This window comes from Bufo bufo, chromosome 8 (assembly GCF_905171765.1).
Source record: "Bufo bufo chromosome 8, aBufBuf1.1, whole genome shotgun sequence".
Classification (NCBI taxonomy): domain Eukaryota; kingdom Metazoa; phylum Chordata; class Amphibia; order Anura; family Bufonidae; genus Bufo; species Bufo bufo.
The window spans coordinates 218,772,329-218,797,963 of NC_053396.1; the positions used below are offsets into that span (position 1 = coordinate 218,772,329).

At 44.3% G+C, this 25,635-nt stretch overlaps 1 protein-coding gene across 2 annotated transcripts in view; it reads right to left on the reverse strand.

The window, feature by feature from the left end:
* Window positions 1-25,635, reverse strand: part of PCDH19 (protocadherin 19) — a 158,392-nt gene that overhangs the window by 47,823 nt on the left and 84,934 nt on the right. Inside the window, exon 4 of one of the 2 annotated variants that reach the window (XM_040405244.1) lies at window positions 16,494-16,663. In XM_040405244.1, coding sequence (XP_040261178.1) covers window positions 16,494-16,663 — 170 coding nt within the window. Of the gene's footprint in view, window positions 1-16,493; window positions 16,667-25,635 lie in introns of both variants that reach the window. The other variant, XM_040405243.1, reaches the window with a different exon arrangement.

The following is a 25,635-nucleotide window of genomic DNA, read 5'->3' on the forward strand; positions in this document are numbered from 1 at the left end:
AATAATAGCATTCTGAATACAGAATGCTTAGTAGGTGATCAATTGAGGGTTAAAAAAAAATAAAATAATTAACTCACCTTCTCCTCTTGTTCGCGTAGTTCCCGGTCTCTTCTTTACTTCTTTAATGATGAACTATCGGCTAGGACCTGTGGTGACGTCAGATCACATGCTCCAATCACATGGTCCATCACCACGGTGATGGAGCATGTGATTGGAGCATGTGATCTGACGTCACCAAAGGTCCTTTAGCCCACAGCTCATCATTAAAGAAGTAAAGAAGAGACGGGGAACTACTCGAACAAGAGGAGAAGGTGAGTTAATTATTTTATTTTTTTTTAACCCTCAAATGATCACCTACTAAGCATTCTGTATTCAGAATGCTATTATTTTCCCTTATAACCATGTTATAAGGGAAAATAATAACATCTATACAACACCTAACCCAAGCCCGAACTTCTGTGAAGAAGTTCAGGTTTGGGTACCAAACATGCGCGATTTTTCTCACGCGAGTGCAAAACGCATTACAATGTTTTGCACTCGCGCGGAAAAATCGCGGGTGTTCCCGGAACGCACCCGCACATTTTTCCGCAACGCCCGTGTGAAAGAGGCCTAAGTCTGGTGAGTAAATTGCTCATTATGAGCAGCCCCTGTGATCTTTGATTGGAAGGAGGCTTCATTGGTTGACACAAGAACAACAGGGCAGCCATTTTTGTTTGTTCCATCCATCTCACTATCATCCTTATATGTCATATATTTCTATCATGGCGTCCAATTTATTTTTGTCACTCATAGGTTAGAATGTGACTGGTCACTATGAAGGTCCTTGGTGACTGTCAATATTTGCTTGACTGGGCTGAGAACATGTATTTTGCCACCAGCAACCGTCCCGTAGATGGGAGTGATATTGGGCATGGAGGGGGTTTCAACAAGCCAGAGTTTTTAGGTACAGAGCTATGACATAGGTACAGAGCTTTGCAGCTGCCATGGTTCTTAAGACTGTTTTACAAAAATGGTCTTAGTCTACACTACATATGGGCTGGAACTTGACTGGTCGTTATGAGCAACATTGTCTCCTTATCTCATTAGTTTCCTGAAGGAAGCATCATTGTCCAACCAACTGAGAGTAGCCATTTGGTCTACAGCAATTATCATTTCTAAACATTCAACCAAAAATGGTGGCTTCATTAACACAACTCATGGGTTGAAACTTGGTTGACCACATCGGCCCCCTAATCTCCATAAATACCCTACTTTGTCTAGAATACCTGCATCAGAGCGGTCATTGTCACATGTGAGAATGGTAAACCAAGGATAGCTATTTTATCTGCACCAGTGTTCCTCAAACCCAGTCCTCAGGGCCCATCTGCTGGTCATGTTTTCAGGATTTCCTTAGTATTGAGCAGGTGATATAGTTAGTGTCCATGCATCAGGACTTACCATAGGTATATATTCTATGGGACATTCCCAAATCATGACCGGTAGGTGGGCCCTGAGGACTGGAGTTGTGGAACACTGATTTACACCCATGAATTGGATCATAATTGATCACTATAACCAACATCTACTATTCTTTCCGCGCCTATTTTCCACTATGTCCTGTAAACCCCCACCAGAGCAGCCATTTTGTCAGTGTCGATCACGTCCTAGAATGTTCTACTGGATGTTTTATCTTCTGCAATTGCTCAGGGCAATAGCCTGCCTAGGTGAATGTGACCCTCAAGACGAATCCATCGACACTTGGATGAGATACATGCCTCTCATGTCAATCGTGTAACACAAATGGCCTCTCTCCATTGGTAAATAATCGCCAAACGGCATTATTGCTCATCAAGGTGATGGACCATTAAGAATCAATACTGTGAGTAGATTAAACATGTCGTAAAGGAAACGCCGGAGAAAAAAAAAAGATCTTTCTGAATTATTTTTAGCATCGTCATCATCGCTTACTAGAAAATTATGCAAATTTGCAGCCAAGTCTGTGGCATTCAGATGGATCTTCAGAAATAATGACGATTGTCAGCGCTCTAAAAGTCGTCAGTGATGTTGTTATGGAGGAGGGAAAGCAGTAATTATCAGCAGACGCCCCCCCATTCCTTCTCGATGTGGCACGGTAAAGCCTATCACCTCCATCAAACATCTAGCAGAGCCTGGGCCTAGACTGCGCTGCAAACAAGCTTCCCCTCAAGGTTTCTGCTGGAGAGATAGCAGATAAGCCTGGCAAAGATGATGCAGAGAAGAATGGCGTTATCGGGAAGGTTGAGCCGCCTCTCATCTGACAAGGCCCTGGAGTACTGATCAGCCGGTGAGGGCAACGAGGAACCAGCACTGCATATAAATGGGTGGCATGAACACATCAGAGAATGCAGCACCCAGAACGTACATCATATCTATCAATGCATTGTGCTACTACGTATCAAAGGCTTGATATGGACCCACCTCACATTCTTCACTCAAGCAACAAGATTTTTTAAAAATTGCAAATATAGAAACGATCCCATCGATCCCCGAGCTCTTTGTGACAAAACATGAATTAAAGGTGCAGTAAGTGTAACCTCATAACTTGCATTGCCCATTAGGTAAAGCTGCTTTTGGTTTAACTAAAACTCGGGTGGGTAACAGTAGAGCACTTGCTGATGGATTTACTCTTCAGTGGAAAGGGGCAGGGGTGGATTGGGAACCTACAGTGGCCCTGGAAAAAAATACCTAAAAGTGGCCCCATATTGTAGGAGGGTCTAAATTGACAGGAGGAAGGGCAACAAAAGTAGGGGGTCAGCAATAGCAAAAATGCCACATACCACAGTGCTGCACAATATATTGCCCCAAAAGCTGTCCCGTCAATAGAGGCCTAGGCGGCTTAAGAGGCGAGATTCGGGACATAGTTGAAATCAGGAGGGCATGTCGCTGGCCGGTTACATCGGTGGCCAGGGATTGGTGGCCCACCGGGAAATTTCCCCTGTAAGGTCTATGGCCAATCCGCCCCTGGGATTGTTGCTTGCAAGTTTTGCTTGACTTTGACCTTTTTCTCAGTGACTTTGAGGGAAAAACACAATGTAAAAATGTAAGGAAATAAAACCATAAACCTACGTTTATCAATGCATTTTTGCCAGTTATTGGTATGAATGGTGCAAATCATTGCACTCGTCAAAATTGTGCAAAAATGATGCTGTTAATACTCCTTAAAAGTAGAGAAACTGGTCATTCCAGAGCCTCCGTGTTCCCAATAAAATGGTGCGGTTTTGATGAACTTTCACGGTATTCTTTCCTGCGTTACAAGTCACTTCACACCAATCATCTCAAGCCACGGGGAATGGATTCCTCTGTAGCAGATGTAGTTCTCATTGTCACGCAGTCCAAAGTGGGCCAAAAGAAAAATACAAATCTGTGCATTTCACTCATCTTTACAAAAAGGGTGCAATTAACTCCGACGAACTGGTGCAAGAAATGCCAGTCTTAGGCCTCATGCACACGACCGCCTGGCTTTTTCAGTATTTTGCGGATGACGTCCGTGTGCATTCCGTTTTTTGCGGAACGGAACAGCTGGCCCCTGATAGAACAGTCCTATCCTTGTCCGTTATGCGGACAATAACAGGACATGTTCTATCTTTGAACGGAACGGAAAAATGGACTTACTTGTGCATCGCCGGACTTGTGAGTTAAGATGGCAGCCTAATGTGAACTGGCCATCACTGATTGCGGACAAGAAAAGGCATTTTCTATGAGAGTGCCGGCGATATGCAGTCCGCAAAATGCTAATCGCACATTGCCAGATCCGCAAAGCACATACGGACGTGTGAATGGACCCTTATAGGACATGTTCTATCTTTGAACAGAATGGAAAAACGGATCCTTTTCTTTTGCGGATCCATTGAAATGAATGGTTCCGTATACGGAACGCAAAAAACGGAACATAAATAGAAAAAAAAAAACGTTTGTGTGCAAGAGGCCTTAGGCCTTAGAACGTATTTTCATTCCATGTCCGTTCCGTTTTTTTTTGCATACAGTATACGGAACTATTCGTTTCAATGGGTCCGCCAAAAAAATGGAAGGTACTCCGTGTGCGTTCCGTTTCCGTATTTCTGCATTTCCGTTCCGCAAAAAAAATATAACAGGTCGTATTATTATCTGCATGGACAAGGATAGGACTGTTCTATTAGGGGCCGGCTGTTCTGTTCCACAAAATACGGAATGCACACGGACGTCATCCGTATTTTTTGCGGATCGCAAAATACATACGGCCGTGTGCACGAGGCCTTAATATGGGCCATTGCATTTCAGAAGGATGCAGCACAAAAATTGTTGAAACAGCCCAAAGAACATTTCCACATTTTAAAAAGGTAAAAGTAAAAATATAATTATTATTATTTTTGCTTTTTTGTTTTGTTTAGTTTTTTTGCTGTTTTGTGTCTTAACTTTTTTTTTTATAGGGATAGTGATGATCGAGATCACAAGTCTCTTGCCCTTGACCCAAAGGAAACATAACTTCTGCCTCAAATCAGTTCACAAGTAAAATAAAGCACAAATGCGGCTAAGAATCGCGGCAAAACCTAGGGAGAAATGGCTGCATGAATTGCAAAGTAGACCGTCTGACCTCAAGCATGCTAATCCACCTCCCGGGGGACTTAATCAACCTCTTTGTTGAAGTACAGATAAAACTTTTTGACAGCAAATGCTGTTCTAATAAAATGGAATTTTCAATTACTTAGTGAACATCTGCTCGGATCCGCCATTAGCAGCACATTTTACAGCGACAAGAAGACAACTCCTTCCTCCGTGGGTTCAGTTCACACAGAACTGAACAAGTTCCTCCAGAGGATCCTGAACTATTTTTCCCTTCTGACCAAAAAATAAAAAAATCACGTTTTATGTTTATTGAGTTTCTACATGATGAATGCAGATTAGCTCATATGAGCCAAATTAGCATTTTCTTTTTCCCATGGAGCATTGCCTGGAAATTGAGTCTCTTCCATGGGAGCTTGTACCCCCCTCCCCTCCCCGAGCTGTATAGATAATGAATCGATAGAAAGATACAAGTTACAATATTTGGGAATTTTGATATCAATAATTGCTCATAAATCAGAGCCAATAATAATTGCCCACAGTAACGTGTCAGACTTTACTATTTTACTTCCAATTATTAGAACTTAAAGGGTGTGTAAACTATTGCAACCATTTTTTTTTTTATTATTATTATTATTTCCATGTGTCAAATGAAAAAAATAAGGCAACTTTGCAAAAAGTCTTGATTAAAAATCTCCTACCGTTTCATGTACACAGCTCCATGGGTCTCCGTGGCTGCGCTGCGCAGTCGCTTTCTGCAGTCAGATTTGCTTCTACTTGAACCCTACTTCTTGAAACCCTCCAAATGTATTTTTACAAAGGTGGCCACTTGCCTTCAGTAGCTGTCACCGTACACATGCATTACTGGTTTGGCCAAGGGTGCATGTGTTGATAATGTGGACGGGGAGTAATTTTGAGGGTGAAAAATTCAACAAGCTCGGTCCTTGTTTTACCCTACATCCTGTGTCAGAGGAGAGTTGGGAGACCTCCATACACTTAAATCAGACGATCACTACAAAACTGCCAGGTTCAGAGAGCTTTTCACTTGGATTTATCATCAATGTCAGATAGGTGCAACTCTGAGACCCAGAACGGGACCCCCGAAAGTGAAGGGATAGTAGCCAAGCATGCATGGCCACCCTCCATTGACAGTTATGGCAGTCCCATAGTAGAGAGGTGGCCGGGCATGTGCAATGCGCTCTTAATATACCGCTATAGAACTTCATAGAATTGGCCACGCACACTCGCTATTTTTGGAGCCCCCATAGCAGAGCATGGAGAGCACGGCGGCCATGCGTGGCATCATGCTCTCCATCACTTCATCTGGAGATAGGAATGAGAACAGGTCCTAGAGGTGGGACCTGCCCCTATCTAAGGCCTATTGCACACGACCGTATGGCTTTTTCAGTGTTTTGCGATCCGTTTTTCACGGATCCGTTGTTCCGTTTTTTGTTTCCGTTTCCGTTCCGTTTTTCCGTTCCGTTTTTCCGTTCCGTTTTTCCGTATGGCAAATACAGTATACAGTAATTTCATAGAAAAAATTGGGCTGGGCATAACATTTTCAATAGATGGTTCCGCAAAAAACGGAACGGAAACGGAAGACATACGGATGCATTTCCGTATGTGTTCCGTTTTTTTGCGGACCCATTGACTTGAATGGAGCCACGGACTGTGATTTGCGGGCAATAATAGGACATGTTCTATGTTAAAACGGAACGGAAAAACGGAAATACGGAAACGGAATGCATACGGAGTACATTCCGTTTTTTTTGCGGAACCATTGAAATGAATGGTTCCGTATACGGACCGTATACGGAACGCAAAAAACGGCCAGTAAACGGGAAAAAAAAACGTCCGTGTGCAATAGGCCTAACACTGATAGCATATCCTAGCAATACACCATCAATGTCTGAGATGGGAGTTTTCCTTTAGGGCTCATGCACACGAACGTTTTTTTTTTGCGTTCCGTATACGGTAACCATTCATTTCCATGGGTCCACAAAATATACGGACAGCACACAGAGTGCTCCGTTCTGTGGCCCCGCAAAAATTATGAGACATGTCCTATTCTTGTCCGTTTGGCGGACAAGAATAGGCATTTCTATGATGGGCCTCCTGTTCCGTTCCCGCAAATTGCGGAAGGCACGCGGGCGGCATCCGTTTTTTTTTGCGGATCGGTCGTGTGCATGAGCCCTTAAGAAGAGGGAAGCAAACAAGAGGATATGACTATGGGATCAGACTACATAGCATTTGTTTGTAGTCTGTAACCATGGACGCACATGTGTCTGCACGGGAGCTGTAAACTCGAAACGGTAGATTATTTTTTTTTTTTAATGCTGATTGGGCAAGGTTGAGTATTTATTAGATGCACTGGAATTAAAACTGTTGCAAAAGTGAAATATCCGCTAGCGCGTCGAAAAGATGAAAGACTGCGTCGAAAGGTTCCGACATCGACTGGGCAAAGGCCGATGATGGGGATGCTACCCCACTGAGGGGCAGATTCGAGGAGACTGGATGCTCCTCACCTGGCGCTGGCAGAATACAGGAGCGTTCCAACGTTAGGCTAGGTCTACACGACGACATTTGTCGCGCGACAATTTTTTATAATGGCAGTCTACGGCGTCGCACTGCAACATGCAACATGCCGCGACTGCGACGCAGAAAATCCATTCGAGATGCGTCGCAGTCGCAGCATGTCTCATGTTGCAGCGCGACACCGTAGACTGTCATTATAAAAAATTGTCGCGCGACAAATGTCGTCGTGTAGACCTAGCCTAATTCCGCCACCAGGGAGCGGATGCAAGAAATCGGACTTCCCGTTGCTTGTCTTCCTCTATTTTTTAAGAAAATTGCTGCATCTTAGGGAATGGCTTCTAACAGGCAGATAACCGCCCCCCCACCGCGGAAGGTGCCTCCAGAAATCTCTCCTACGGGCAGGATTGATGGCGTCCATGGAAGATTAAGTATGCGGCGTGCGTGTGACAAGATAAGAACTGGCTGCTGAAACCTTTCTTTCCATTTGACTCATTTACGAAAATCAAAACAAAAGGATTTAATGATGTTTACCGCGAATTGCATTAAACAGCCCCGGACCCGTCGTCGACATAATCACAAGAATTTTTTGCTTTTCACATCCTTAAGTCTTGGAGCGGCGAGGCTTCCAGCTGAGATTCAGCGACGGCTTATCTCAAGACAGATCCAAGCACCCCGAGGCTTCAATGAGCTCCAGCACCGAGCTGAACGCAGGCTTCTTAATTGAAAAAGACAAGATGTTTGCATTGGATGTTTGCATCGGTTAGACATTAAAAAAACAACATCCGTGCCCAAACGGGAATGAAAGGCCGGACATGAGTGAGCGCCGGGCGCCTGTCACGCCGCGTCGCGGGGCCTTGTCTCCACATAGACTGTGTCGGATGAAAGAGGCTTTTCTTTTTCTCTCCCAGAATTAGAAATGCGGCCATTAAAGAGGCCACTACGTCCGTATTACACCCGCGCCGGCCTCCGCTCTGATATATTGTGCTTCCTCAGTGTCTTTCTGGATCTCCTTTAAGAAGGTGGATTTAACTAATGCTCCTAATACCAGGGCAAAGACTCATCTTCAAGATCGGCACACTCCTGAAATACTCTGTGCTGCTGGAGGCACTAATGCTGCCCCTATTACATGCAGCCCAAAAACGGTGATCTTTTGCAAAAATTAAGCGCACCCCTAAAATACTCTGCGCTGCTGGGAGACCCTGTTCCTTCAACGTGGTGATTCCTGGTCTCCTTCTTCCACTACGTGACTCCTGTGATCAGCACACTTTTCTCTTAAAATACTCTGTGCTGCTGCAAGACTCTGCCTCTCCTACCACAGAACGCTTTAGTCTGGGACCTCCTTCAAAGTCAGCATATTCATATACTAATATTGATTGTCTTCATTGTCTTAAACACTCTGTGCTGCTGTGACTCTACTGTATCCACTACGTTACTTTGAGTCTGTGACTTCTCACAGTGTTTGGTATAGCCACATCCTGAAATCCTCTGTGCTGCTGGGACTCTGCTCCTTCAACTATGTAACTCTCAGCCAGTGACCTCCACAAGATCAGCACGCTCCTCTCCTGAAATCCTCAGTGCTGCTGGGAATCCTGCTCCTTCCACTATGTAACTCTCACCCTGTGACCTCCCACAAGATCAGCACACTCCTCTCCTGAAATCCTCTGTGCTGCCTGGGGTCCTGCTCCTTTCACTATGTAACTCTCAGCCGGTGACGTCCACAAGATCAACACGCTCCTCTCCTGAAATCCTCTGTGTTGCTGTGGACCCTGCTCCTTCCACTATATAACTCTCAGCCGGTGACGTCCACAAGATCAGCACACTCCTCTGCTGAAATCCTCTGTGCTGCCTGGGGCCCTGCTCCTTTCACTATGTAACTCTCAGGCCTCTTTTTTTTTTTCATTTACGTTCCTTTTTTTGCGTTCTGTATACGGTCCGTATACGGAACCATTTATTTCAATGGATCCGCAAAAAAAGCGGAAGGTACTACATATGCCTTCTGTTTCCATATTTCCGTTTTTCTGTTCCGTTCAAAGATAGAACATGCCCTATTATTGTCCGCTTAACGGACAAGGATAGGACTGTTCTATCAGGAGCCAGCTGTTCCGTTCCGCAAAAAACGGAATGCACACGGACGTCATCCGTATTTTTGGCGGATCAGTTTTTTTCAGACCGCAAAATACTGAAAAAGCCATACAGTCGTGTGCAAGAGGCCTCATCCTGTGACCTCCACAAGATCAGCACACTCATCTGCTTAAATCCTCTGTGTTGCTGTGGACCCTGCTACTTCCTCTATGTAACTCTCACCCTGTGACCTCAACAAGATCAGCTCACACCTCTCCTGAAATCCTCTGTGCTGCTGGGGACCCTGCTCCTTCCTCTAAGTAACTCTCATCCTGTGACCTCCACAAGATCAGCACACCCCTCTCCTGAAATACTCTGTGCTGCTAGGGACCCTGATCCTTCCACTATGTAACTCTCAGCCTGTGACCTCCCACAAGATCAGCTCACTCCTCTCCTCAAATCCTCTGTGCTGCTGGGGACCCTGCTCCTTCCACTATGTAACTCTCAGCCTGTGACCTCCCACAAGATCAGCTCACTCATCTCCTGAAATCCTCTGTGCTGCTGGGGACCCTGCTCCTTCCACTATGTAACTCTCACCCTGTGACCTCCCACAAGATCAGCACACTCCTCTCCTGAAATCCTCTGTGCAGCTCGGAACCCTGCTCCTTCCTCTATGTAACTTCCATCCTGTGACCTCCACAAGATCAGCACACTCCTCTCCTGAAATCCTCTGTGCTGCTGGGACCCTGCTCCTTCCTCTATATAACTCTCACCCTCTCTGACCTCCCACAAGATCAGCACACTCCTCTGCTGAAATCCTCTGTGCTGCTGGGACCCTGCTCCTTCCTCTATGTAACTCTCACCCTCTCTGACCTCTCACAAGATCAGCACACTCCTCTCCTGAAATCCTCTGTGCTGCTGGGACCCTGCTCCTTCCACTATGCAACTCTCACCCTGTGACCTCCCACAAGATCAGCACACTCCTCTCCTGAAATCCTCTGCGCTGCTGGGGACCCTGCTCCTTCCTCTATGTAACTCTCATCCTGTGACCTCCCACAAGATCAGCACACTTCTCTCCTGAAATCCTCTGTGCTGCTGGGACCCTGCTCCCTCCTCTATGTAACTCTCACCCTCTCTGACCTCCCACAAGATCAGCACACTCCTCTGCTGAAATCCTCTGTGCTGCTGGAACCCTGCTCCTTCCACTATGTAACTCTCACCCTCTCTGACCTCCCACAAGATCAGCACACTCCTCTCCTGAAATCCTCTGCGCTGCTGTGGACCCTGCTCCTTCCTCTATGTAACTCTCACCCTGTGACCTCTCACAAGATCAGCACACTCCTCTCCTGAAATCCTCTGTGCTGCTGGGACCCTGCTCCTTCCTCTATGTAACTCTCACCTTCTCTGACCTCCCACAAGATCAGCACACTCCTCTGCTGACATACTTTGTGCTGCTGTGCCATCATCATACGCGTGCATCATTATTTTGCCCTCACGAGCTGTAAATCTGCTGCATTATGGTCCACGCGGGGCAGCGCCACTACAACCTTCTCCACCGTCTAGTTCACGATTCCCATCAGATCTTTTTGTAGCTATACTTTTTCTGTACAATGGACGAGGATCGGAAGGATTTGTCTGAAGTTTGGCGGCTTCCATCCTCCAGCCAGAAAACAGACGTAAGAGCCGCCATCGATCATCAGACACGAGCGATGCTAATCTAGACCTCGATAAGAAGCAGAAAGTCTTCTGAAACGAGAGGAGAGGGCAGCGATGTGCGAGCTCCAGCGACAGGCGCGGCGCTCCGGCCGGATCAATGCGCAGAGGATTACCTCGCTTGCAGCACTCATTGATTTTGCACCAGCACATTTTTATCTGCCAGACAAGCGAGCGGCGTATTACCGCGTATGATGGTGCAGAAGTCACCAGACAGGTCCCGGGCACCGCGGCAATCATTTCCGTGTAATAACACCGTAGCCGTAGTGGCGTCTTACGGAGCTGTCGGAATGTATCTGTCCTGTTGCCGCCGTTCTGCTTGCGTTCTAAAGCCTGTATTACACCTGCCAAATTTTTGGCAGATGATCGCTAACAAGTGTTGGTATGATCATCTTGCAGTGTAATACCGCCGCCTATTGCCCGATAAATGAGCAAATGCTCGATCATCAAGCAATCCAAATCTTTTGACAGGTTAAAAAATAATCGACCGCCAGCAAACCGCTATACAGCAGCGGACGAGCGATGGCATGTACTAGAAGCAGTCTCCTCCGTGATTCCCAGGAAGGAACTCTTCCCTACCAACAGTCGTCTGCCACATTGGGCTGTCTTTTGACTCTTAAAGGGATTGTCTTGGCTGGACTCCCTCTTATCAGACTTGTTCCCGGTTGGACCCCATAGCAAAGATCAAATTTAAGGTGCGGGTGCTGCAGGACTGAAGGATTGGTGCTTGCTTACCCTCCACCATTCTCACCCAAGTGTCTGCACAGGTTCTCCTCACCCAGTAACAAAAGGGATGGGACCATAAGAGTTGGCGCCCCTCTTTCCAAGAGGCCTACAGCAGCTGCATGGTCCACCTCGATGGTATATGTTTCCCAGCCATCGAAAGCCACAATGACAACTACTGAGATGAATGGCCGTCTATCATCAGGGTTTCCTTGACATAGGGGGTTATCGAAAAGGGAATCAGTTAAATATGACCTAAAGGTCACATGACCATGGATTGTCCTTAAAAGAGACCTATCGGCAGGATTAACCCCATAAATTGTTTGCCACACTGCCTGTAACCTGAAAAGATCTTTCTAAAGTTCTATTAGTCTACAGTAGTGCAGCCTACAGTATAAAACCCTCCAGAGCCATTGGCAAAAGAAGACTCAAGTGTCTGCTGGGTCTATGTGGGTCGTCTTAGTGTCCTGGTCAATGTTGGCTTTGTTGACCAACATTGACCACAAATTGCACAAAAAACAGTCACACCTGGACTCCAGCGCATGTGCAGAGTGTTTACCCTCACTTGTGGGCAGAATAAAATTTGGTCTCCCCATAAGATGGTCCTGTACACACAAGGTGAAAAACTCTGGGCTTATCAAAGGTAGACGAGGACACTAAGATGGTCTACAAAGTGGACTTGAGACTTAAGGTCACAAACATTCATAGGAGCAAAAGATACCCCTCAAATTAAACTTTAGAATTTTTTTTTTTTTTTACAAAAATCCGATTTCAACGTAATCTTCAACCAAAAAGCACAGAAGAGACAAAGCATGAGAACATGGTCTATCTATGTCTTATACAATAACTGGACATGTGGCCGCTCTTACACCAGATCCCAGGGGTCTGATGGCCGGAGGCAGATGTCTGGCCATTAAAGAAACACAGACTCTGTGTCAAAATCCTAAAGTTTTCCCAGAAGCCTTCTGTCTTACAGGAGCCTTGGGAGTTCAGGTCACAGATGACCGATGAGGCCTCCACATCTTAACGTACTGTTCGATAATATGAAACTTTACTCTGTGTGAAGTCCAAGGACATATCTGGTTCTGATGTAGAAGATGGGAAGAAGTCCTTGTACGGCTGCATAAACAGATCAATCCCCCTACAGTATAAGTTACCGCTGTCCATCTGTCCTGAGGCTCCTGGACATCAGATTCAGATACATTGTAACTTGCAAGCCGTAAATGTTGCAAGTTCCTGGAGTCTTTCCCATCAGGATCAATAAAATGACCTATTAATTCTTCCGCTCACCCAGGCTCTGGTGCCTAAGGAAACTCAAAAGCCACTCTTATAATACCATGTACCAATCAGTATGTTAGGTGGGGCCCCGTTACAGCTTTTACAACAGGATCCAAGAGCTTCATGTTATGATGATGCCCATTACTAGCGCCCCAGAACCAGGGCAACATGAGCTCTGGTCCTTTCTACGTCACTTGTCTGCTTCGTCCCTCAATTATCATAAAGGGGGTCTCTAAAGGGGATAGGCATATCATGGAGCTGGCCCCTATTTCCCATGGGCCCTTTAGAACAGCCGTGAGCTTAGGTCACCATAGGGAATCCATAATTCCAAGTAGATGAATATTAGAAGACCTCCCATCAGAGGAAGACTCCGGGAATGGAACACCTCTCTAATGGCGGCTTAATATTAGAGATGAGCGAAGTACTGGGAAATTAGATTTATCTGCTTAGACAAATTTTGCAAAAACAATTCGTTTTGTGATGAATTACTTTGTCATGAAGGGAATTTTTCAGTAAGTAGCGGGTGCCATGACAGGGAACTGCGATAGCGCCACCCCCATCATTGTACCCCTCAGATGGCGCTTTCATACATGATCGCGGCATCTGTGAGTAAAAACGGTGTGAAATTTACAGAAAAAAACTAATAAAATCCGACTTACCTTCTACATTGGCTCGCGACGGGCGCCACCATCTTGGTTAAAGAACTGGAGCGAAATCTCGCGCGGCTCAAGTCGTCGGTGTGGTGACGTGACCAAGCACGGGATTTCGGACAAGATCTTCAATTAAGATGGCGGCAAGCAAATGGAGGAGGTAAGTATGATTTTTTTTGTTTTTAACACTATTTCATGTTAAATCAATTTGCTACCACGAAGAAAGAGGAAATTCAGCTTTGAGGCTAATCAAATTTTTCCTGAAATTCGGATAGAATTCCACTTTGTGGGATTCGCTCATTTCTACTTGATATATAACAGAACCTCGCTTCCATGACTTATAATTGCCCCCCTTTTCCCTTGCACAGTATTTGCTCGGCTTCGTGATGTAATATTTTGCAACAAACTGTTAAAAGGTTGGTTGTATAACAAGCATAAGGTCCACGTATACTCTAATAAACGGATTTAATTTATGGCGTATCTCCTGCCATCCTCTAGGCAAGTGTCACCGATTCAATAATGGGAGAAAAAGGGAAACGAGGGGAGAGGGGGAGAGGGAGATGCTTATACAGCGGAAACGTCAACAATAAATTCTAATCATTTACAATGAGCAACAGAAAGCAGGAAAACTGCGACTTGTGACTTGTTATTGCTGAAGTCTCCAGAGCGTCTGTTTACACCGAGCATAATTAGTAGATCTCCCGGTATTCACTGCACATCACAGCGAGAGGAGGTGAAGCATCTCCTTGATACCACAGAGAGCAGGGTAAAGCAGGATCAATGCACAAACAAAGTGTTACCAAAAACTGACGGAGAAACGAGTGACAGGATAGAAGGTGTTACCACCGCAACGTAAGCGACACTACTGCATAGTGCACTAAGAGGCCCCGCGACTAAAGAGCAACTACAGTAACATGAGGATGTAATAATATCTGCACGTAGAGGGAAGTATTATAGCAGTTATATTCTTGTACATAGCAGCAGTATTATTGTAGTTATATTCTTGTACATAGGAGGCAGTATTATAGCAGTTATATTCTTGTACATAGGAGCAGTATTACAGTAGTTATATTCTTGTACATAGGAGGCAGTATTATAGTAGTTATATTCTTGTACATAGGAGGCAGTATTATAGTAGTTATATCCTTGTACATAGGAGCAGTATTATAGTAGTTATATTCTTGTATATAGGAGCAGTATTATAGTAGTTATATTCTTGTACATAGGAGGCAGTATTATAGTAGTTATATTCTTGTACATAGGAGCAGTATTATAGTAGTTATATTCTTGTACATAGGAGCAGTATTATAGTAGTTATATTCTTGTACATAGGAGCAGTATTATAGTAGTTATATTCTTGTACATAGGAGGCAGTATTATAGTAGTTATATTCTTGTACATAGGAGCAGTATTATAGTAGTTATATTCTTGTACACAGGAGGCAGTATTATAGTAGTTATATTCTTGTACATAGGAGCAGTATTATAGTAGTTATATTCTTGTACATAGGAGCCGTATTATAGTAGTTATATTCTTGTACATAGGAGCAGTATTATAGTAGTTATATTCTTGTACATAGGAGAGGTATTATAGTAGTTATATTCTTATACATAGGAGCAGTATTATAGTAGTTATATTCTTGTACATAGGAGCAGTATTATAGTAGTTATATTCTTGTACATAGGAGCAGTATTATAGTAGTTATATTCTTGTACATAGGAGTAGTATTATAGTAGTTATATTCTTGTACATAGGAGCAGTATTATAGTAGTTATATTCTTGTACATAGGAGCAGTATTATAGTAGTTATATTCTTGTACATAGGAGCAGTATTATAGTAGTTATATTCTTGTACATAGGAGCAGTATTATAGTAGTTATATCCTTGTACATAGGAGCAGTATTATAGTAGTTATATTCTTGTACATAGGAGCAGTGTTATAGTAGTTATATTCTTGTACATAGGAGCAGTATTATAGTAGTTGTATTCTTGTACATAGAAGGCAGTATTATAGTAGTTATATTCTTGTACATAGGAGCAGTATTATAGTAGTTATATTCTTGTACATAGGAGGAGTATTATAATAGTTATATTCTTGTACATAGAAGCAGTATTATAGTAGTTATATCCTTGTACATAGGAGCAGTATTATAGTAGTTATATTCTTGTACATAGGAGCAGTATTATAGTAGTTATATTCCTGTACATAGGAGCAGTATTATAGCAGTTATAGTCTTGTACATAGGAGCAGTATTATACTAGTTATATTCTTGTACATAGGAGCAGTATTATAGTAGTTATATTCTTGTACATGGGAGCAGTATTATAATAGTTATATTCTTGTACATAGGAGCAGTATTATAGTAGTTATATTCTTGTACATAGGAGGCAGTATTATAGTAGTTATATTCTTATACATAGGAGCAGTATTATAGTAGTTATATTCCTGTACATAGGAGGCAGTATTATAGTAGTTATATTCTTGTACATGGGAGGCAGTATTATAGTAGTTATATTCTTGTACATAGGAGCAGTATTATAGTAGTTATATTCTTGTATATAGGAGCAGTATTATAGTAGTTATATTCTTGTATATAGGAGCAGTATAGCAGTTATATTCTTGTACATAGGAGCAGTATTATAGTAGTTATATTCTTGTACATAGGAGCAGTATTATAGCAGTTATATTCTTGTACATAGGAGGCAGTATTATAGTAGTTATATTCTTGTACATAGTAGCAGTATTATAGTAGTTATATTATTGTACATAGGGGGCGTTATTTATTGGTGAGACATATTTTATGAGATGTCTCTTCACCATTAGTACTGACTGACGCCATCTTTCGTGTTGATATTAGATGTGACTGTAGTTGCTCTTTAAATCTCGGCAGATTAAGTTTATTTTATAGAATTTTGACAGAAGCAGGAATCCTTCCAGAGTCCCTGCCATGTTGAACGCCATGTTGAACACAGTACCTTGGTCTGTCTGTTGAGTCCCCACTGAATTGGCACTGGTGTTGAGGACATCGTTGACAGCAGTGTCACAGTACAAGCCCCGCTGGACGTCATGTTCACTGTCAGTCTGGTCACTCTCCTCGTGCCCGCTGTCCTTGAGGCTATTTCCCTCTAAGTCCTTGAAGGTTGAACTGCTGGGATGAAGAAACCATAAGAATTTAGTGTCATGTCAAGTCCCATCATGCAGAATTATTCCAGCCTGTAACAAATAATAGTTCATCCCCTAAGTCACAGTGCAAACAGAGGAGACGTCACCAGGTATGTGACACGTCTGAAGATCCAAGGCTCTTCTGAAGGCACAAAAACACTTTGCAATTATTTACTTTAAGACTATTTTCCCCTGAACCTGTCAAACAATCCATTCTGCTCCTTTGTTATATCTGAAGCTGGGAAATCTGGGAGTCAACCAATATTCTGGTTCCAGCTTCCCAACGGTTGTCGCCCATCATTCCCAGACCCCTGTAATATATATATTTTCCATTTTATGATGGGGGAAATCTTACTGGATGTCCTGATGTACAATATAGGAGCCTGGAAAAGCCTTATGGTCGGAAGACATATGTAGCAGAGCTGAGTGCGTTATGTTGTGGCATTATGACACTGTATCTGTCCTTATTAATGCAAGTAAGATGACAGATCCCGGCCTTTGGAAATGGGAAGGAGGAGAAGGTATATATATAATAGGACACATGGCACTGCACATTTTTCAGATACTGCAGTGTCCACACAACAGAACCAGTTACAGTGTCATGTAAGACGCAATCATAGCGCCCCAGAACCAGTGCCAGCCATAGCCTCACCAGACATAGCAGTGCCAGGCAGTTAAAACCACTAGTCAAATATAGATTCCCAAAACTGTGAAAACCATTGTACCCCATAATAGTCCAACCACAGTACCCCATAATAATCCAAACACAGTGCCCCATAATCATCCAACCACAGTGCCCCATAATAATCCAACCACAGTGCCCCATAATAATCCAACCACAGTACCCCATAATAATCCAACCACAGTACCCCATAATAATCCAACCACAGTACCCCATAATAATCCAACCACAGTACCCCATAATAATCCAACCACAGTACCCCATTACAATCCACCCACAGTGCCCCATAATAATCCACCCACAGTGCCCCATAATAATCCACCCACAGTGCCCCATAATAATCCAACCGCAGTGCCCCATAATAATCCACCTACAGTGCCCTATAATAATCCAACCACAGTACCTCATAATAATTCAACCACAGTGCCCCATAATAATCCAACCACAGTGCCCCATAATAATCTAACCACAGTGCCCCATAATAATCCACCCACAGTGCCCCATAATAATCCACCCACAGTGCCCCATAATAATCCAACCACAGTACCCCATAATAATCCAACCACAGTGCCCCATAATAATCCACAGTGCCCCATAATAATCCCATCACAGTGCCCCATAATAATCCACCCACAGTGCCCCATAATAATCCAACCACAGTGCCCCATAATAATCCAACCACAGTGCCCCATAATAATCCAACCACAGTGCCCCATAATAATCCCATCACAGTGCCCCATAATAATCCACCCACAGTGCCTCATAATAATCCAACCACAGTACCCCATAATAATCCAACCACAGTGCCCATAATAATCCAAACACAGTGCCCCATAATAATCCAACCACAGTGCCTCATAATAATCCAACCACAGTGCCCCATAATAATCCAACCACAGTGCCCCATAATAATATAACCACAGTGCCCCATAATAATCTATCCATAGTACCCCATAATAATCCAACCACAGTGCCCCATAATAATCTATTGTAGGGATTCCCAAATGGTAGCCTTCAGATAAATACACAGCAGCCTTTATTCGGTGAAAATTAAAGTAATTAAAGTAATAAATGTATTTTATTGTAGGCACACAACAAGTCAACAGGCGGCAGTGATCGGCTTACTCCAGCCGACACTTAAAGAAAAAAACAATTCAGTCCCGTATCTGGTGACAGCACACAGGTATTATTAAGGCACAGTACCGCAATTCGCACGGATTGGAGGTGGATCTTGCTTTGTCCTCCATCTCTCGGCAAAGACCCTCCGGCTTTCACTCAGCTCAAAAAACACCCAGCTATCCAGAGCTCCATCGTCAGCCAGGTAATCACACACACACCACCTGACCCTGCTGGCTGACTTTTTGTAAGCCAGTCAAAACCCAGCCTGGACCGTGGGGAGTAGCCACCCGCCCAGCACTATGGCTACTCCCAATAAGAGCCGTCCTGGATTAGCTTTTCACAGCTATGCTAAGTACCCTATAATAATCCTCCCACAGTGCCCCATAATAATCCACCCACAGTGCCCCATAATAATCCAACCACAGTGCCCCATCATAATCCACCCACAGTGCCCCATAATAATCCACTCACAGTGCCCCATAATAATCCACTCACAGTGCCCCATAATAATTCAACTGCAGTTACCCATAATAATCTATCCATAGTACCCCATAATAATCCAACCACAGCACCAGAAAATAATCTATCCATAGTACCCCATAATATTACACCCACAGTGTCCCATAATAATTCAACCACAGTACTCCGTAATAATCCACCCACAGTGCCCCATAATAATCCAACCACAGTACCACATAATAATCTATCCATAGTAACACATAATAATCCAACTGCAGTACCCCATAATAATTCAACCACAGTGCCCCATAATAATCCACCCACAGTGCCTCATAATAATCCAACCACAGTGCCCCATCATAATCCACCCACAGTGCCCCATAATAATTCAGCCACAGTACTCCGTAATAATCCACCCACAGTGCCCCATCATAATCCACCCACAGTGCCCCATAATAATCCACTCACAGTGCCCCATAATAATAATCCAACTGCAGTTACACATAATAATCTATCTATAGTACCCCATAATATTACACCCACAGTGTCCCATAATAATCCACCCACAGTGCCCCATAATAATCCACTCACAGTGCCCCATAATAATCCAACCACAGTACCACATAATAAAATATCCATAGTAACACATAATAATCCAACTGCAGTACCCCATAATAATTCAACCACAGTGCCCCATAATAATCTAGCCACAGTGTCCCATAATAATCCACCCACAGTGCCCCATAATAATCCACTCACAGTGCCCCATAATAATCCAACCACAGTACCACATAATAAAATATCCATAGTAACACATAATAATCCAACTGCAGTACCCCATAATAATTCAACCACAGTGCCCCATAATAATCTATCTATAATACCCCATTATAATGCAGCCACTGGCAATACTAGATGTCACCCATCCTTCCTAGAAACTGCTGAGGAAAAATTTTAACACTGTATCCTTGGTTTTTTGGGGGTGGTGCGGATACCTGGATGTACATTGTACATATCAGGTCCGGGGCGGCACCTTTTATTGATTTCCTGGGGACAGATGGATTATTTTAGGTTGCTGCCCGCGGGTATGGAGAGCACTGGCAGTAAATCACCGCGGCTCCTCCTTTGTTCTGGCTGAGTAATGTAGACAGGGGCTGGAAATCAGGACGAGCGGTGACTACATATGAAGAATGGTGAGAAGAGGGCCAGTCCTCCGAGGAAAGACTGAGACACAAATACCGACAGTATCCCCCATCATGGGCTTAGATTCACTGACTCCACTGCACGGTATCACATCACAGGCTAAGGCTACTTTCACACTAGCGTTTTTTGCTGGATCCGGCAGGGTTCAGCAAAAACGCTTCCGTTACTGATAATACAACCGTCTGCATCCGTTATGAACGTATCCGGTTGTATTATCTATAACATAGCCAAGACGGATCCGTCATGAATGGAGGACGGATCCGTTTTCTATTGTGTCAGATTGTGTCCGAGAAAACGGATCCGTCCCCATTGACTTGCAGGACGGAAAGAAAACTACCACATGTTGCGGTTTGCTCTCTAGTCTGGGAACGCAACTAAACGGAACGGAATGCATTTTGGAGCGATCCGTTCTCTTCAGTTTTGTCTCCATTGACGATGAATGGAGACAAAACGGAAGCGTTTTTTTTCCGGTATTGAGATCCTATGACGAAACTCAATACCGGAAAATTTACACGCTAGTGTGAAAGTAGCCTTAGTTACACTGGCTCCACAGCCCTGTACCACACATAACAGCCTTGGATACACCGTCTCCACTGCACAGTATCACTAATCACTGGCTTAGATACACTGGCTCCACTGCACAGTATCACTAATCATTGGCTTAGATACACTAGCTCCACTGCACAGTATCACTAATCACTGGCTTAGATACACTGGCTCCACTGCACAGTATCACTAATCATTGGCTTAGATACACTGGCTCCACTGCACAGTATCACTAATCACTGGCTTAGATACACTGGCTCCACTGCACAGTATCACTAATCATTGGCTTAGATACACTGGCTCCACTGCACAGTATCACTAATCACTGGCTTAGATACACTGGCTCCACTGCACAGTATTACTAATCACTGGCTTAGATACACTGGCTCCACTGCACAGTATCACTAATCATTGGCTTAGATACACTGGCTCCACTGCACAGTATCACTAATCACTGGCTTAGATACACTGGCTCCACTGCACAGTATCACTAATCATTGGCTTAGATACACTGGCTCCACTGCACAGTATCACTAATCATTGGCTTAGATACACTGGCTCCACTGCACAGTATTACTAATCACTGGCTTAGATACACTGGCTCCACTGCACAGTATCACTAATCATTGGCTTAGATACACTGGCTCCACTGCACAGTATCACTAATCATTGGCTTAGATACACTGGCTCCACTGCACAGTATTACACATAGAACATACTCCAGTATCACACACAAGAGGCTTAGATTTCAAACAGATACACAGCCTCCAGAACAGCAACACACATCATAGGCTTAGATACACCCACTCCAAAGCACAGCATCACAAATGATATGCTTGGATACCTTGGCTCCTCAGCCTAGTACCGTATATGACAGGCTTAGATACACAGCTCAGCAGACAGTATCACACATAGGATAGCTTAGTTACACAGCTCAGCTGACAATATTACACAGGATAGGATTAGATACAACAGCTCAGCAGTCAGTATCACACATGGCAAGATTAGATACCTAGCTCAGCAGTCAGTATCACACATGGCAAGATTAGATACCTAGCTCAGCAGGCAGTATCACACATGATAGGATTAGATACACAGCTCAGCAGGCAGTATCACACGCAATAGGATTAGATACCTAGATCAGCAGGCAGTATCAAACATGATAGGATTAGATACAGCAGCTCAGCAGACAGTATCACACACATGATAGGATTAGATACACAGCTCAGCAGACAGTATCACACACATGATAGGATTAGATACACAGCTCAGCAGACAGTATCACACACATGATAGGATTAGATACAGTAGCTCAGCGGGCAGTATCACACATGGTAAGATTAGATACAGTAGCTCAGCATATAGTATCTCACATGAGAAGGCTTAGATACACACATGGCAGGATAATTATCCCGGAGCTGCAATCCCTCTCCAGAAGTCCCGCTTTTCGGACTCCTATAGAGCTGTTAGAGTGCGGCTTACAGAGACGTTTCTTCTCTCTCTGTATCCATAGAAACCAAAGAGACCCCCGACCATCCACTGCCGTACCGAGCCTTGAAGAGCTGGTGTGGAGATACATCTACACCCATGTGTTCACACCCTCCACAAGAAATACCGATGTTTAGAGAAAATAGAGTGAAAAAGGTTCAGCCGATTTCCAAAGCAGAACATAAAAATGTGAGAAAAAACGACAGAACCAGAGTCTGAGGTCTCCGGCCGAGAAGAGATGATGGAGACATCGGCGCGATTTACTCCATGACGATCAGAGAATCAAAGTGCAAACTTCATCAACTCGAGAGAAGGTCCCAGAGATTAGTAACACCAAAGATACCTCAATTACTGACGAAACCATCATCATCATCATCACAACAACCACCACCATCATCAACACTATAATCATTAATGTAACCACCATCATCAACATCATCACAACCATTATTGTTACAACCACCAACGTCATCATCTAATTCACAACATAAACAAGAAAATGGCATCCGATGTATAATGGATAGAAAGATAGATAGATAGATAGATAGATAGATAGATAGATAGATAATAGATAATAGATAGATAATAGATAGATAGATAGATAGATAGATAGATAGATAGATAGATAGATAGATAGATAGATAGATAGATAATAGATAGATAGATAGATAGATAGATAGATAGATAGTTACATAGTTGATACGGTTAAAAAAATACATAAGTCCATAAAGTTCAACCAAGGGATCGGTGGGGACGCGAATCCCAGAAGGAAGTGAGACTCAGATTTCTACACGTTTCCATAAGCATTAATGTTGTTTACTTTTAAGAATTTGTCTAAACCCTTTACAGTTCTACACAGCTTAGTGTCATCTGCAAAGATAGAAATGGTGCTATTAATCCCGTCCTCAATATCATTAATAAATAAATTAAATAATAGAAGGCCCAGCACTGAACCTTGGGGTCACCACTTATAACCCGGGACCATTCTGAATAGGAATCATTGACCACAACTCTCTGGACACGGTCCTTCAGCCAGTTTTCAATCCAATTACAGACTATACTCTCCAAACCAATAGACCTTACTTTACCTATTAAACGTCTATGAGGGACAGGATCAAAAGCCTTTGCAAAATCCAGAAACACTACATCCACAGCCGCCCCTCTGTCCAGGCTACTACTCACCTCACTACATCCACAGCCACCCCTCTGTCCAGGCTACTACTCACCTCACTACATCAACAGCCACCCCTCTGTCCAGGCTACTACTTACCTCCCTACATCCACAGTCACCCCTCTGTCCAGGCTACTACTCACCTCACTACATCAACAGCCACCCCTCTGTCCAGGCTACTACTTACCTCCGTACATCCACAGCCACCCCTCTGTCCAGGCTACTACTCACCTCACTACATCCACAGTCACCCCTCTGTCCAGGCTACTACTCACCTCACTACATCAACAGCCACCCCTCTGTCCAGGCTACTACTTACCTCCCTACATCCACAGTCACCCCTCTGTCCAGGCTACTACTCACCTCACTACATCAACAGCCACCCCTCTGTCCAGGCTACTACTTACCTCCCTACATCCACAGCCACCCCTCTGTCCAGGCTACTACTCACCTCACTACATCCACAGTCACCCCTCTGTCCAGGCTACTACTCACCTCACTACATCCACAGTCACCCCTCTGTCCAGGCTACTAATCACCTCAATACATCAACAGCCACCCCTCTGTCCAGGCTACTACTTACCTCACTACATCCACAGCCAACCCTCTGTCCAGGCTTCTACTCAACTCACTACATCTACAGCCGCCCCTCTGTCCAGGCTACTACTTACCTCCCTACATCCACAGCCACCCCTCTGTCCAGGCTACTACTCACCTCACTACATCCACAGTCACCCCTCTGTCCAGGCTACTACTCACCTCACTACATCCACAGTCACCCCTCTGTCCAGGCTACTAATCACCTCACTACATCAACAGCCACCCCTCTGTCCAGGCTACTACTTACCTCACTACATCCACAGCCAACCCTCTGTCCAGGCTTCTACTCAACTCACTACATCCACAGCCGCCCCTCTGTCCAGGCTTATATTTCATAGCCGCCCCTCTGTCCAGGCTACTACTTACCTCACTACATCTACAGCCGCCCCTCTGTCCAGACTACTACTTACCTCACTACATCCACAGCCGCCCCTCTGTCCAGGCTTATATTTACTTCACTACATCCATAGCCGCCCCTCTGTCCAGGCTACTACTTACCTCACTACATCTACAGCCGCCCCTCTGTCCAGACTACTACTTACCTCACTACATCCACAGCCGCCCCTCTGTCCAGGCTACTACTTACCTCACTACATCTACAGTCACCCCTCTGTCCAGGCTTCTACTTACCTCACTACATCCACAGCCGCCCCTCTGTCCAGGCCTCTACTCACCTCACTACATCCACAGCCGCCCCTCTGTCCAGGTTACTACTCACCTCACTACATCCACAGCCGCCCCTCTGTCCAGGTTACTACTCACCTCACTACATCCACAGCTGCCCCTCTGTCCAGGCTACTACTTACCTCACTACATCTACAGCCGCCCCTCTGTCCAGGCTTCTACTCACCTCACTACATCTACAGTCACCCCTCTGTCCAGGCTACTACTCACCTCACTACATCCACAGCCGCCCCTCTGTCCAGGCTTCTACTAACCTCACTACATCCACAGCCACCCCTCTGTCCAGGCTACTACTTACCTCACTACATCCACAGCCGCCCCTCTGTCCAGGCCTCTACTCACCTCACTACATCCACAGCCGCCCCTCTTTCCAGGTTACTACTCACCTCACTACATCCACAGCCGCCCCTCTGTCCAGGCTACTACTCACCTCCTCATAAAAACAAATCAGGTTAGTCTGACAACTTCTGTCCTTGGTAAACCCATGTTAGTTGTCACTTATGATATTATTTACAGTCACATACTCCTGTATATAGTCCCTTAAGAGTCCTTTAAACATTTTTCCAACAACAGTAGTTAAACTAACTGGTCTATAATCACCTGTGGAGGACCTAGATCCTTTTTTGAATTTGGGCACCACATTTGCCTTGTGTCCAAATCACTTGGCACTGTACCAGTACCTAGAGAATCTTTAAAAATTATAAACAGGGGCACAACAATTACTGAACTGAGCTCTTTAAGCACTCTTGGGTGTAATCCATCTGGACCCGGAGCCTTGTTCACATTCACCCTATTTAACTTGTCTTGGACCATATCTACAGTTAGCCAATTGAGTATATTACTGGATGCACTAACAGCCCCAGCACCACAGATATCGTCTCCTTTCTCTTCTTTTGTATATACAGAGCTACAATTTTTTTTTAGTAACTTTGCCTTTTCCTTATCTTCAGTGACTAACCCCCCTTTACCATTATTTAGGGGACCTACCTGCTCAGACCTAGGT